The sequence below is a fragment of the Furipterus horrens genome, unplaced genomic scaffold (genome assembly GCF_987537825.1).
Source record: "Furipterus horrens unplaced genomic scaffold, mFurHor1.1.pri manual_scaffold_12, whole genome shotgun sequence".
Classification (NCBI taxonomy): domain Eukaryota; kingdom Metazoa; phylum Chordata; class Mammalia; order Chiroptera; family Furipteridae; genus Furipterus; species Furipterus horrens.
Window position 1 is genome coordinate 51,016,857 of NW_028327182.1, and position 13,230 is coordinate 51,030,086.

The following is a 13,230-nucleotide window of genomic DNA, read 5'->3' on the forward strand; positions in this document are numbered from 1 at the left end:
TGAGTGTTTACTCATTATTATCTCACTTCTCCTACTTCCCCTCTCTGACAAAATGTTTCTCAGATTTTACTTGAGTAAATTGGATCATGCGTCCCATCTCTCCCACCCTCTGCTGATACTATTGCCCCCCAACTATTCTCCCACTCTAGTGATCTATGTTGATTCCAGTAACACACCAGGTGCTCTTAGCACTAAGGCCTTTTGCAATCCTGTTACAATTCAGTTTTCACTGCTGTTTTGCCTTTCTGACTGTTCCTTCTGCAGATCTCATTATACCAATTCTCCCACTTATTCCATCTTAGATTGCTTTTCCTTCATATCACTTCCCAGTGTAACCTACTGTATCTTACATCACACTATTGGAGAAGAAGCCCTCTGAGGGAAGGAACTCCCTATTCTGTGTTTGCTCACTATTAAATTTCCAGCACCTAGCATGCTCGATAAAATGTTTTTTGAATAAATGCATAAACTTTTCATTTTTTGAGACTATTCCCAGCCCATAATGTCTCTTAGATACAATAAATTTGAATATTTTATTTTACTTGTACCAAATTTACCTGTCTTGTCTCAAAGTCTATTGTTGTTTTTTTTATTATTTCTTTTCAGCCACAGTCATCACATTGGCATACATCATCTTTAAAACTGGACTCTGAATAAGAACATCAATGAGAATATACAAGAATGAAAAAAATGATAGTTAAGATTTTTCTCAACCTTACAATAAATCAGATTTTTTTGCTCCACCACATCTGACTCCTGAAAACCTCACATTCACATTCTGATTTCTTACTATAGTACCCTGATTCACAATAATGCTACATTTCATTAATGAGTTTAATCTTGAGTCTCAGCATGGTACTTGGCATGTAAGAAGTACTCAAAATATCTGTTGAAATAAGAATATGATGTAGATGAAACAACATGTCCCTTCCTGTTGTAATGACCACCCTAGTCCGAGTCATTCTTACCTGAGGGACAAAATCTAAATTGGCTGTTTTTAAAGTTGTCTGCATATCGGAATCATCTGGGGGACTTAAAATTTAATTATAAAAGCCAAGAATCTCAGACCTGCTGAATAAAGACTTCACCTGGTCTAGATAACTGTAACTCAACTTCCACCCCTGACATTACGTCTTAGAATAAAGCTTTTCTGAGTAATAGTTTTGACATTATTTTAAAGAAAACCTTTGTCCCCCACCCCCACTTTCAAATTTAATGTGTCATTCACAGGATGTAATTTCAGTCATAAAGTAGGCAAATGTCAGACAAACTTAAAACCGACCTGGCTTTGTACTTTGGCTATATCATTTACTACTGAAAAACTAATCAAATTATTTAATCTATCTGCGCCTAATCCTGCCTACCTTATAGTACAAAATGTGGGCACAAAAAAATGTGGGACAGGGGATGGTGCCAGGCACCATGGGAAATAAATGTTCTCACACATACTCCCCTCCCCTTGCCAATATCTCCACTTACTAGGCCCTGGCTTTTCTCCATCCTAATCAAATAAACCTGTTTATATTAAGCTTTGGTAGGCTCATTAGCCCCCACCTGTAAATCTCTGCTTGTGCCACTTAATTGTTTTAGAAATGAGCTAAAGGACACATATTTTCCCTGCATTGCACAAACATTTTTATGTGTGCTGCTTATATTCACTCCATTTCATTTTCTCTCGCTGTCATGAAAAGCTGTTTACAAATAACGTTATTGTGCTAACTCCTAATACTTTATACATTACTTGAGGACAGGAACTGTCCCTTCATTTGTAAGTACCCCAAAGGATCCAGATACGTTTTTCTGCTGTGACAGTTCAATTGTACTGTCTTTCAGCAGGAATAAAATCAAAGGATCTATAGGGGTGAGTGTAGTTGACTTATTCATGGTGGTACGTACCTGTTTTAGCCTGATACCTGCTAGGACTCAGTAGTGATCTTCTAAAAATTGTTGCAAAATACACCTAAAATTTACCATGTTAACCATGTTTAAGAGCAGTTCTATAGCATTAAGGACATTCACATTGTTTTGCTACCATCAGCACCATTCATCCACAGAAGTCTTTTCATCTTGCAAAATTTAAACTGTGTACCCATTAACATTAACTTCCAATTTCCTCCTTGAAGTCCCTAGCAACCGCAACTGTAATTTCTAACTCTGAATTTAACTACTCTAGGTAGCTCATGTTAAGTCGAATCACACAGTCTTTGTCCTTTTGTGACTGGCTTTGTTAACTTAGCATAATGTAATCAAGGTTCATCCAAACTGTAGCATATGTCAGAATTTCCTTCCCTTTTATGGCTGTATATTGCTGATTTGGGGGGAGGGGACAACTACATGCTTTAAAGGATTATTAGTTTGCCATTCTAAACATTACATAAATACAACCTCTACATTAGAGTATCATTGTTCCAGTAAGAAGTTCGAGAGTACGTTTAGGGCTATTTTAGGAAGTATGAATACTTTGTCTTTCATTATTACATCAAATTTAAAAAGCAGTTCAAAGAATAGTTTTTATCTCCTCTGATTAACAAAACCAAGTAGAAAAATAAGTTTATTTAAAGAAAAAAAAAAAAAAGATACTCAAGTATCTTATTCCTATTCTCTTCACTATATACACACTCATACAAACTAGTAAGATGAGAAGTGGTTCTTCACCTATATTAGGAATTCAGTAAATATTTATTGAATGAATGAGCTAGGTATGGAAATGGACCTAGACTCTAATTTGTGCTTTTTATAAATTTCTTGTTTCAAGTAAGAACAATAGTAAACATACTGAAGTTTGTGTTTTGTCCGGATCATAAGCCTACAGAACAGTGACTGCTATAAACACTATCCATCATAATAATCAAATTAATGTGTATTTATCAACCAGTATAAAAAATTCTTTCATGTGCAGAAATAATTTTAATCAGTTTCAATCACTTGCAACATGGTCAAAAGAAATGGGGGCTGGGACTTCAAGGTTTGTATATATTTTACCTATCAATGAATACCTATATTTGGACCCTCACTCCCCCTGCCACCACACACACTTAAAAAATATTGCTAAAAATAATAGCTGCCGAATCTCTTCACCCTCTTGTTAATTTGGCTCTGAAAATGTCTTTAGGCTCCAGGTTCAGATGGGAGGATCTTCTAAGCAGGAAACAGTTTACTAAGAGAGCTCCCACAAATGGAAATTAGTCTGTGGGCCTGAGGGCAAACAAAGCTTTGTTCTTAAAGCAAACTCAAGAGACACATATGTTAAAACTCAAAATTGAATATTCTTACCTTCCAAGTAACACTTCACAATCAGACCCCTCAAAATAACAAAAAAAAAAAAAAAAAACCACATAATTTGGTTCATTTTTCAAGGTGCAATTGTGCTAAATATTAGACCTAACAATTAAAAGGAGAGGAAAAAATAAAATGTTAAAGCTAGTAAAGTTTCAAATAAGGATATTAGTGATGGATTTGGCCTAGATAAAAGATAAAACAAATTCCATTAAGTCCTCAACCTTTTCTTTGAGTCAGATGTAGCATACCTGATGATCTAGCAGCCACAATTTAGGGAGGCAAGAATATATTGAATATGTCATTATTTTTCCTCATGTTATTGGCACTTATAGGGGAAAAGATGGGGGAGCAATTTAAATTTGAGTTCTCAAGTTTTAATAAAAGATCATTAAATAATAGTGGAGATTCTAATTTATAAAATAGTCACCTTTGTCCAAAGTTTCTCTCATTAATTTTTTATGAACAGTTTTAAATTACTACTATTTAAGTCTTAAGAGAAATCTTGGCTAACCTAGAAATTTATCTTTACATAATTATCATTTCAATAGACATATTAAACTGAATATTATTTCCATATACCATTAAGTTAAGAAAAAGTCCATAAAGAGTGCAAACACAGAAACAAAAGCCTCAAAAGATCTCAACCATTCCATCACAGTAAGGCAGTTGAATTAGCAACTAATGCAACACTTCAACAAGCCCTAAAGTCAGCATCTTTAATTCATGGTGGGGTCTCTATGTCTATCTCACAATTCACAAACTATCCCAACTCCTAGTGTCAAAAGGGTTGTTATGTGAGCCAGAAAAATTGCCACAAATTTCCCGTTTTCAAGTTCAGAAATTACCCTAATAAATACACACACACACAACTAAACTTTCAGCCTTTTACAATGTTCCAGTCAGACCTATAGTCACATTTAAAATATACATATCTGGAAACTAGAGATGTTTAAAGTAGGTTCAGGAAAAGCCATACATCCTTCATATATTCCTACAGAGAATGGTATCTCAGATATAAAAAAACAACTTGATGGTTTTTTACTTGCAGAATTACATCACCAGTGGAGCACAAAGGACACACCAGTGTCCCAGAGGACTCACACAAAACTCAGTAGCCTTGGCTTCAGTTCTTAAAGGCTCCACACTTACTGGCTTTAGCAATGAATTCCTTTAGCAGAGGGCCATCCATTTGCCAAAATGCTGCAGTCTGTGTAACTTCCGTCAAATGATTGATGCAAAACTTAAAGCAGAACTCTTCTAAATCCTGGATACACACAACAAAAATAAAAACAAGAAAAGACCTTTTTAAAAAAATTAACTTTGATTGAATTACTTGTCTCTAAACCCCTCATCCCAAGGATCTCACCCTCCCCCAGAAGGATAGTTGAGTCCAGACACCTCAAATTAGACAAAGATGTGACTACAAGTATGTGTTTTTGACACATACTACTTACTCACAGCACAATAAAAGCAATGGTCCCCTATCTCATCTGACTCCTCAAAACATACCCACAAGTACATATGAGGGGAAGGTTCCTCATGGTTATCACACAGTCTAGTCATACTTAAAAGAGATTATTTTTAAAAGCTGAAAGCAACTAGTCCATATCATGTTTTACCACATTCAAGAAGTCAGAAAAGAATTAAGATATGGATTATTTAAAGAACAGAAGACTATAAGACATAGAAGAGTGATGAAGAGGTATAGTCAACCTAAAGTGACAGACACATTAGAAAAATTTCACTTTCATGCTTTCCTAAATAAAAATACCTTTAGGAATAATACACAACAACTTCTACCACACCAATTTCTCAGATGGTTAATTAAAGAATATTCAAGAGACTGAATTTTTCAGCCAGATACATGGAAGTCACCAACTACCAACATTCAGGAAAATGACATATATAAGTGGTAAACCAGAACAATTTAAAAATCTATTTCTGCCTAGTTAATACATCCTACGATCCCTAGCAAAACTCTACTATAATGTTTGTTCCTTTGTATGTTAGAACATACACTTATTAAGTCAAGTGGGTATCCAGAATATATACAAAGACTAAATATATAAAAACAAGTCCCAGTAAAAACTCTTACCACAAATAGCTTGATTTTTATTATCACATGGCTGAATCTAGTGAAGGTACTCGGGGTTCTATCAAACCAGGAATTCAACAACATTTAAACTACAAAGTCATGGTTTCACATTTCCAGCCACCATAAGATGAGAATTTTAGGCAGAGTGGTTTAGGGCCTACACAAATATATGAACACATCCTTTTTTTCTCAGTGCAGGCCCCTGAAAACAAAGATTTTATCCTAAGGGTCCCTCTGTTCCTAGCTGAAAGATGCTCCCCCTCTCACAGTCATATAATGTGTATCAGCCAGCTGCTGCCAGAGTTTTATTTTATAGACAATTTAAAATGCATTAAAATGTTAACATAATCTCTGCATCCATATTTTTAGTAAAATATTCCCAGTGGGCTACATGAATGTACAGCTGAAAGCTCTGTGTTAAAACTATATAAAACATTTTCCCTCACATTATTATTAAAGAAAAAGCACTATTCTTGGTATTATAACCCAAGGGTTAATAAATAGCTCCAGGGACTAAATTAGATTCCACACAGAGATAAATCATACTTTAATCTTATTTATCAAAAACAGAAAACTAGTTTATTTATGCATAACTTAGGAATAAATAGCCAGTCATGAATAAGATCTTCCAGTCAGGGCACATCAGAGAAGGAAAACTCTGACTCCAAAAAACCTCCGCTGCCTTGCGGCATACCTCTTCAGGGGAAAGGCTAAGGGAGTAAACCCCGACAGAAAATCCGGAGCCGGAGTCCCTAAGGCGGTTTGACGTTGTAGTCAACACCGGCAACTCCTGCAGCGCACCTGAAGCCAAGCTGTATTGACTCCGTCTTTCCCTTGGACTCTTCAGCTGCGGAGAGGGGGGGTCTGCTGCATGGGCAACAGCAGACCCTCCATATCACCCTGCCCAGGCTCTGTAGCTTCAGCTTCACTGGAGAGGACACTCCAGCGTCATCGCAAGATGTCGATTCAACACAGGAGGAGACAGATACCGTGTCACTCCCGAGTCGGACTGCACAGCCATTCTCGGCGGTGCAGATAGACTTTTAAGAAGCTACACCATCGCCTCTCGAGACGGATGGGCATGGGCAACAGCAGACCCTCCATATGACCCTGCCCAGGCTCTGTAGCTTCAGCTTCACTGGAGAGGACACTCCAGCGTCATCGCAAGATGTCAATTTAACACGGGAGGAGACAGATACCGTGTCACTCCCGAGTCGGACTGCACAGCCATTCTCGGCGGTGCAGATAAGACTCTTAAGAAGCTACACCATCGTCTCTCGAGATGGACGGCTGCCGACCGACATGAATAAGAAAGTTCTTCAAATGATATAATCTATCAGATAAGTTTTTCAAATATTAAGTTTTAATTATTTAATTTCCAATTCAAAGAGAAAGAAGAGCGCCCTAAATTCTGGCATTATAAAACCTTATCACTTCTGTGTTTACTAATTTGGAATTCAAGATCTTTCTAATATATATGAAAAATGAGTTTTTTCAGTTTACTAATTACAGGTTACCTCAAGCATAAACTTGAAGAACTTTTTTGTATAAGAATACGGATGGTACTAATTACAAATCAGTTTATATATTAATAAAAAGTTATAAACTGTCTTCCTGTCCCTTCAATTACTATGTGTTGGTGAGATTTCTCAGTATTCAACAAATGTTTAATAGATTCGAACATTAAAATTCTAACTAGAGAATGCTGAAAATAACACAGGAGAACAACTTTTAACATAATTCCTGTTGAGTTTGATTTTTCAGCTGTTTTAGACTTAAATAGGCATACTGATTTCAAAACTGCAGTTAGTTTTCTTCTATCATGTCAAGGTTTTTCTGTACAGCTTATCTTTTTTTTCTTAAATAATTTATTTATTTGTTTTTTAAATTTATTTTTAGTGAGAGAGGAAAGGAGAAAGAGAGGGAGAGAAACACCACTGTGTGGTTGCCTCTCACTTGCGCCCCCAACTGGGGACCTGACGTACAACCTAGTCATGTGCCCTGACTGGGAGTCAAACCAGTGACACTTGGTTCACAGGCCAATGCTTAATCCACTGAGCCACAGCAGCCAGGGCTTGTACAGCTTATCTTTATGCAACCACTCAAGGCTGGATAGAGCCTGGATCAAGGGAAGCACTAATGCTCTCCTATTGGCTGAGAGCAAACCTCCCTCGAGTGGGGAGGGATGGAGGATGACCTTGGAGACCAGTGACAGGTTCATACTTGTCTAGGCTATTCAGTTACACATGAGACAGTGTGGTAAGAGGTTGTGTGCCACTCTATAAAGAGAATCGTATTCTGAAGTGTAGTCCAAGTTCTTGTCTGTATACAAGAAGTTAGCAGAATTAATTTTTTTATTTACATACATACTTGCTTCCTTTCCTTCAGATATCTGCCTCTGCTATTTCTTATTGTAAATGCCTAAACAACCCTGATTCGTTTTGTTATATCTGTGGCAGTTTCATCATTCTCAAAGGACAAACATCAGCGCATTTGTCATGCAAGGCTATTTTGCATATTTTGAAGTAAAAATTGGTGATCAAGATTAAGTCTTGGATCCTTCACAAGGTGTGCAAGCAGTGTGTTGAGAGTTTATGGATGTGGATGAAGAAACCACGTGATAAATTGCCACTTGGTATACCTATGGTTTGGCGAGAGCACAGACATCATTCGAGTGACTGTTACTTTTGTAGAGTGAAAACATCAGGAAATAACAAGAGAAGTATATGTAGAGTTGCCCTGGCTGGTTTAGCTCAGTGGATTGAGCGTCGGCCTGCGAGCTAAGTGTCGCTGGTTCGATCTTCCAGTCAGGGTACATCAGAGAAGGAAAACTCTGACTCCAAAAAACCTCCGCTGCCTTGCGGCATACCTCTTCAGGGGAAGGGCTAAGGGAGTAAACCCCGACAGAAAATCCGGAGCCGGAGTCCCTAAGGCGGTTTGATGTTGTAGTCAACACCGGCAACTCCTGCGGCGCACCTGAACCCAAGCTGTATCGACTCCGTCTTTCCCTTGGACCCTTCAGCTGCGAAGAGAGGGGGGGTCTGCTGCATGGGCAACAGCAGACCCTCCATATTACCCTGCCCAGGCTCTGTAGCTTCAGTGTCATCGCAAGATGTCGATTCAACATGGGAGGAGACAGATACCATGTCACTCCCGAGTCGGACTGCATAGCCATTCTCGGCGGTGCAGATAGACTCTTAAGAAGCTACACCATCGTCTCTCGAGACGGACGGCTGCCGCCGCCGACGATATGTAGAGTATCCTAGTCTACTACCAGCTATATGTCCAGTGCCTCGTTTAGCTGAAATCCCAGTGCCAGTTTTCATTAAACTACCCTCTTTCGAAACACAGGAGTATGGTGAAGAACTAAGTGACAGTAACGATGAAGGTTCTGAAATTGAAGATGACTCAGTTTGTAAGGGATTTGATGAGCATAAATTGAATGATTTGGCACAAGATTTGGGATTATTCAAAAAGGCTTCAGAACTCCTAGCATCAAGACTGCACGAGAAAAACTTGCTTGAAAAAGGAGTGAAGGTATCCTACTTTCGATCAAGAGAAACTGCATTTCTGCAGTACTTTCAAAGTGACGGTGGCTTTGTATATTGCCATAACATACATGGTTTAATGGAGGAATTGGAAATTCCAATCTAGAACACAACTGAATGGTGACTGTTCATCGATAGCTCAAAGCAGAGTTGTTTGAAGTGTGTCCTCCTCCACAATGGCAATATTTGGTGCAGTCCCAACTGGCCATTCAGTTAGTTTTCGTGAAGAATATGAAGACATAAAGAGAGTCATTGATCTGCTGCAATATCACAAGCACAACTGAATCATTTGTGCTGACCTTAAAATGGTTTGCTTCCTTCTTGGTCAGCAATGCGGATACACCAAGTATCCCTGTTTTCTGTGTATTTCAGACAGCAGAGCTAGTGAGAAGCACTGGGTGGAGTCAAATTGGCCTCCAAGATCTGACCTCAAACCTGGTGATCCAAACATTCTCCATGAGCCACTTGTTGACAGAAAGAATATTATATTCTCAGCTCTGCACATACAACTGGATCTCGTAAAGCAACTTTTGAAAGCTTTGCCAACTAAAGGAGACATTTCAAGTATTTCATTTTGGCATTTCCTAGCCTGTCATTTGAAAAGATAAAATACCTTAATATGTATGTTTGGTAGCAGAACTTTACTACTTGTACACAATTTGACCTACAGCAACAATATACAGACTTCTGGCCAAGATGGAGGCCTAGACAGACACACTGTATCTCCCTCCACAACTGAGAAGGAACACAACTACCTCAAAACTAGAGACAACCATAAGTTCCAAAAAACCGAGCTGCATGGAGGTCCAACAAAGACATAAAAAAGAAATACTCATGCAGACAGGTAGGAGCGGCAGAGCTGGGGCAGAGAGGACACAGTGTGGTGGTGACAGGAGAAGCGGCAGTGGCGGGCCATCAGAAAGCACAGTCACACATTTTAAAAAGTCAGGACGGACACCTGGGGAGCACTCCCAGCACCAGGGAAAATAAAGCCTCATTGCTTTTGACTGTGCAAACCAGTGGGGATTGGGGCAGAGGAAGAAACTTCCAGTGCCTCAGCGGAGTCCACTTGTTTAAAGGGCACCCATGGTCCTAGAACATCCTCAGACCTACCCACTATGGGAACAACAGCCAGAGCAACAGCTAGAGAGGCACCAGGCCTATATGGAAGTGGGAAAAGTGCCTGGAAAAGGAGCAAGTACTGAGCAAGCGGCACTGTTCCCTCTCAGACTGTCTCCCCCCCACACAGTGCCACAACGTGGTGAAACAGATCGCGCTGTACTGACAAATACCTAGGGTTCTCGCCCTTACAATGTAACAGGAGTGACAGCTCTGCCTAAGACACAGAGGCAAACAAACACAGGAGCCTGTCAGGATGAGGAGACAGAGAAGTATGGACCCAAAGGGGGAACGGATCAAGGTTCCAGTGGGAGAACTAAGTGATGAGGAGATATCCAACCTAACAGATGCAGAGTTCAAAACACTGGTGATAAAGATGCTCAAAGGCTTGACAAATATGCTTAAGTATGGCAAACGCATAAGGGAAGAAGTGAAGCCTATGCTAAATAAAACGAGGGAAAATCCACACAAAACCAATGGTGAAAGGAAGAAAACTGGGGTTAAAATCAATGATTTGGAACATAAGGAAGAAAAATAGTCAACCAGTACAGAATGAGGAAATAAGAATTGAAAAAATGAAGAGAGACTTAGGAACCTCTGGGACAACTTTAAATGTGCTGTCATCAGAACCATAGGGGTGCCAGAAGAAGAAGAGCAAGAGGAAGAAATTGAAAACTCATGTGAGAAAATAATAAAGGAAAACTCCCCCTATTTAGAAAAGGAAATAGACATACAAGTCCAGGAAGCAGAGTCTAAAACAAGCTAGACCCAAAGAGGACCACACCAAGATACACCATAATTAAAATGCCAAAGGTGAAAGATAATGAGAGAATCTTAAAAGCAGTAAGAGAAAAGCAGAGAATTGCCTACAAAGGGGTTCCTATAGGACTCTCAGCTGATTTCTCAAAAGAAATTTTACAGGCAAGAAGGGACTGGCAAGAAGTATTCAATGTGATGAAAAGCAAGGACCTACAACCAAGATTACTCTATCCAGCAAAGCTATCATTTAGAATGGAAGGGCAGATGAAGTGCTTCCCAGACAAGGTAAAGCTAAAGGAGTTCACCATCACCAAGCTATTGTTATATGAAATGTCAAAGGGGACTTACTTAAGAAAAGGAAGATCAAAATTATGAACACTAAAATGACAACAAACTCACAACTGTCAACAACTGAATCTAAAAAATAAAAACAAAATCCAACTAAACAAAGCAGAATAGGAACAGAATCATAGGTATGTGGATCATCTGGAGGGTTATCAGCTGGGAGGGGGAAGAGGGAGAAATGGGGAAATGGTTCAGGGATTAAGAAGCATAATTGGTTGGTACAAAATAGACAGGGGAAAATTAAGAATAATACTGGAAAGACTAAAGCCAAAGAACTTATATGCATGACCCATGGACATGAACAAGGGGGGGTGGGATTGCTGGAGGGAAGGGGGGGTACTGGGCGGAGGGGAGCAAAAGGAAAAAAAATTGGGACTACTGTAACAACACAATCAATAAAATATACTTAAAAAAACAATATATAGCCTTTATTTGAATTAAATAACTCCAAGTAAACAGTGTATTCAGGTAATTATTTTATTTTCTTTTTTATGTATATTTTGTATGATTTTGGGGACAAAGGAAGGGTATCCTGTGTCTTAAAAAGTTGACGTGACAGAGAAAAACTGGGGTTATTTTTGATTCAGATGCCAAAAGTTAGTCAAAAACAAGTGTCAGATCCAACTCAACGAAAACTGTGTTCCCCAGTGAACTATCATTGTTTAAATAAGTAATTGAAGGCAGATAGATATGAGAAAGAAAGCATTGAATGCACTTGAAGAAAGAGAAACTGGAATCTGCAAGTTTATTTGCATGAGTCTGAGTTGCAGAGCCAAGCTGATTCACTCAGCAACCAATGCCCTGATCCAGTTTGCTCTGATATGTGAATTAAATAAACATCCTTCTGATAATTCTGAAATACTATAAAGAACCTACATGATCTGCTTGCTTCATTCTGCAAATGAACAGATCTTCAACAGCCTGCAAAAGAAAATCCAACTCTTACCCAACCACTTCGTCAACTATAACAGGATTGCTCGGCTTTAAACATTTCTTAAGAAGGACAACATTTCTTAAGAAGGACAAGAATGATCTCTTGATCAGGAGATGAAAAAAATTCATGACAGATGAAAATGTTTTCTCAAGGCCGATAGAATAAGGGAGTGGGAGATTCAAGGTCTAATATGGTATTGTTGGTATTTTAGAAACTAAAGTCCATGTTTGTGATATTTTGTGGTGAAATTATTAGAAAGGGGTTCTGAGGCAAATAGTGTAAAATATCAGATTTATTGTAGTTACTAATTAAGATCAAAACTGAAGAATGCTATTCTGAAATAATTTACAATTTCATTCCAAATTTTATTAAATATTTTATTGTTGTTCTATTACAGCTGTCTCAATTTTCCCCCTTTGCTCTCCCCTGCCCAGCCCACCCCCTGCCCCTGCTCCCGTATTCAATCCCCACCCTGTTTGTCCAAGTCCATGGGTCATTCATACATGTTCCTTGATGAATCCCTTCCCCTTCTTTCCACCCTTATGCTCCTTCCCATTCCCCTCTGGTCAATGTCAGTCTGTTTCTTTTTTCCATGCCTGTGGTTCTATTTTGCTCGTTTGTTCCTCTTACAGGTGAGATCATATGGTATTTGTCTTTTACCAACTGGCTTATTTCACTTAGCAAAATATTTTCCAGTTTCATTCATGCTCTCTCAAAGGATAAGAGTTCTTCTTTCTTTCTGCTGCATAATATTCCACTGTGGAAATGTACCAGTTTTTTGATCCACTCATCCACAGATGGGCACTTAGGCCATTTCCAGCACTTGGCTATTGTGGATAGTACTGCAATGAACATAGGGGTGCATAGGTTCTTTTGAATTGGTGTTTCAGGATTCTTAGGGTATAATCCCAGCAGTGCAATCACTAGGTCAAAAGGCAATACCATCATTCCAAAATTTTAAACATTTGATTTAATTATTTCAGTCACTATACAAACTCTGAAAACAAATTGTTATTTCTTCCCAGATTTTCTTCAGTAACAATACAGGAGAATTGATGGTCTTAATATCACCATTTTAAAAATGTAAATGCATTTAATGGAATTATCCAATACTAAAACCCCAAAGCTAAAATAGTTGAATACTAAGATGT

General features: G+C 38.5%; 1 protein-coding gene across 5 annotated transcripts in view; it reads right to left on the minus strand.

Annotated features, from left to right (window-relative positions):
• Window positions 1–4,294: 4,294 nt before the first annotated feature.
• RCBTB1 (RCC1 and BTB domain containing protein 1) overlaps window positions 4,295–13,230 on the minus strand; it is an 82,292-nt gene continuing 73,356 nt past the window's right edge. For 4 of the 5 annotated variants that reach the window (XM_090258804.1, XM_090258805.1, XM_090258803.1 and 1 more), the window contains one exon: window positions 4,295–4,543. In XM_090258804.1, coding sequence (XP_090114930.1) covers window positions 4,403–4,543 — 141 coding nt within the window. In that variant the 3' untranslated portion in view covers window positions 4,295–4,402. Of the gene's footprint in view, window positions 4,544–12,705; window positions 12,922–13,230 lie in introns of those variants that run through there. The other variant, XM_090258806.1, reaches the window with a different exon arrangement.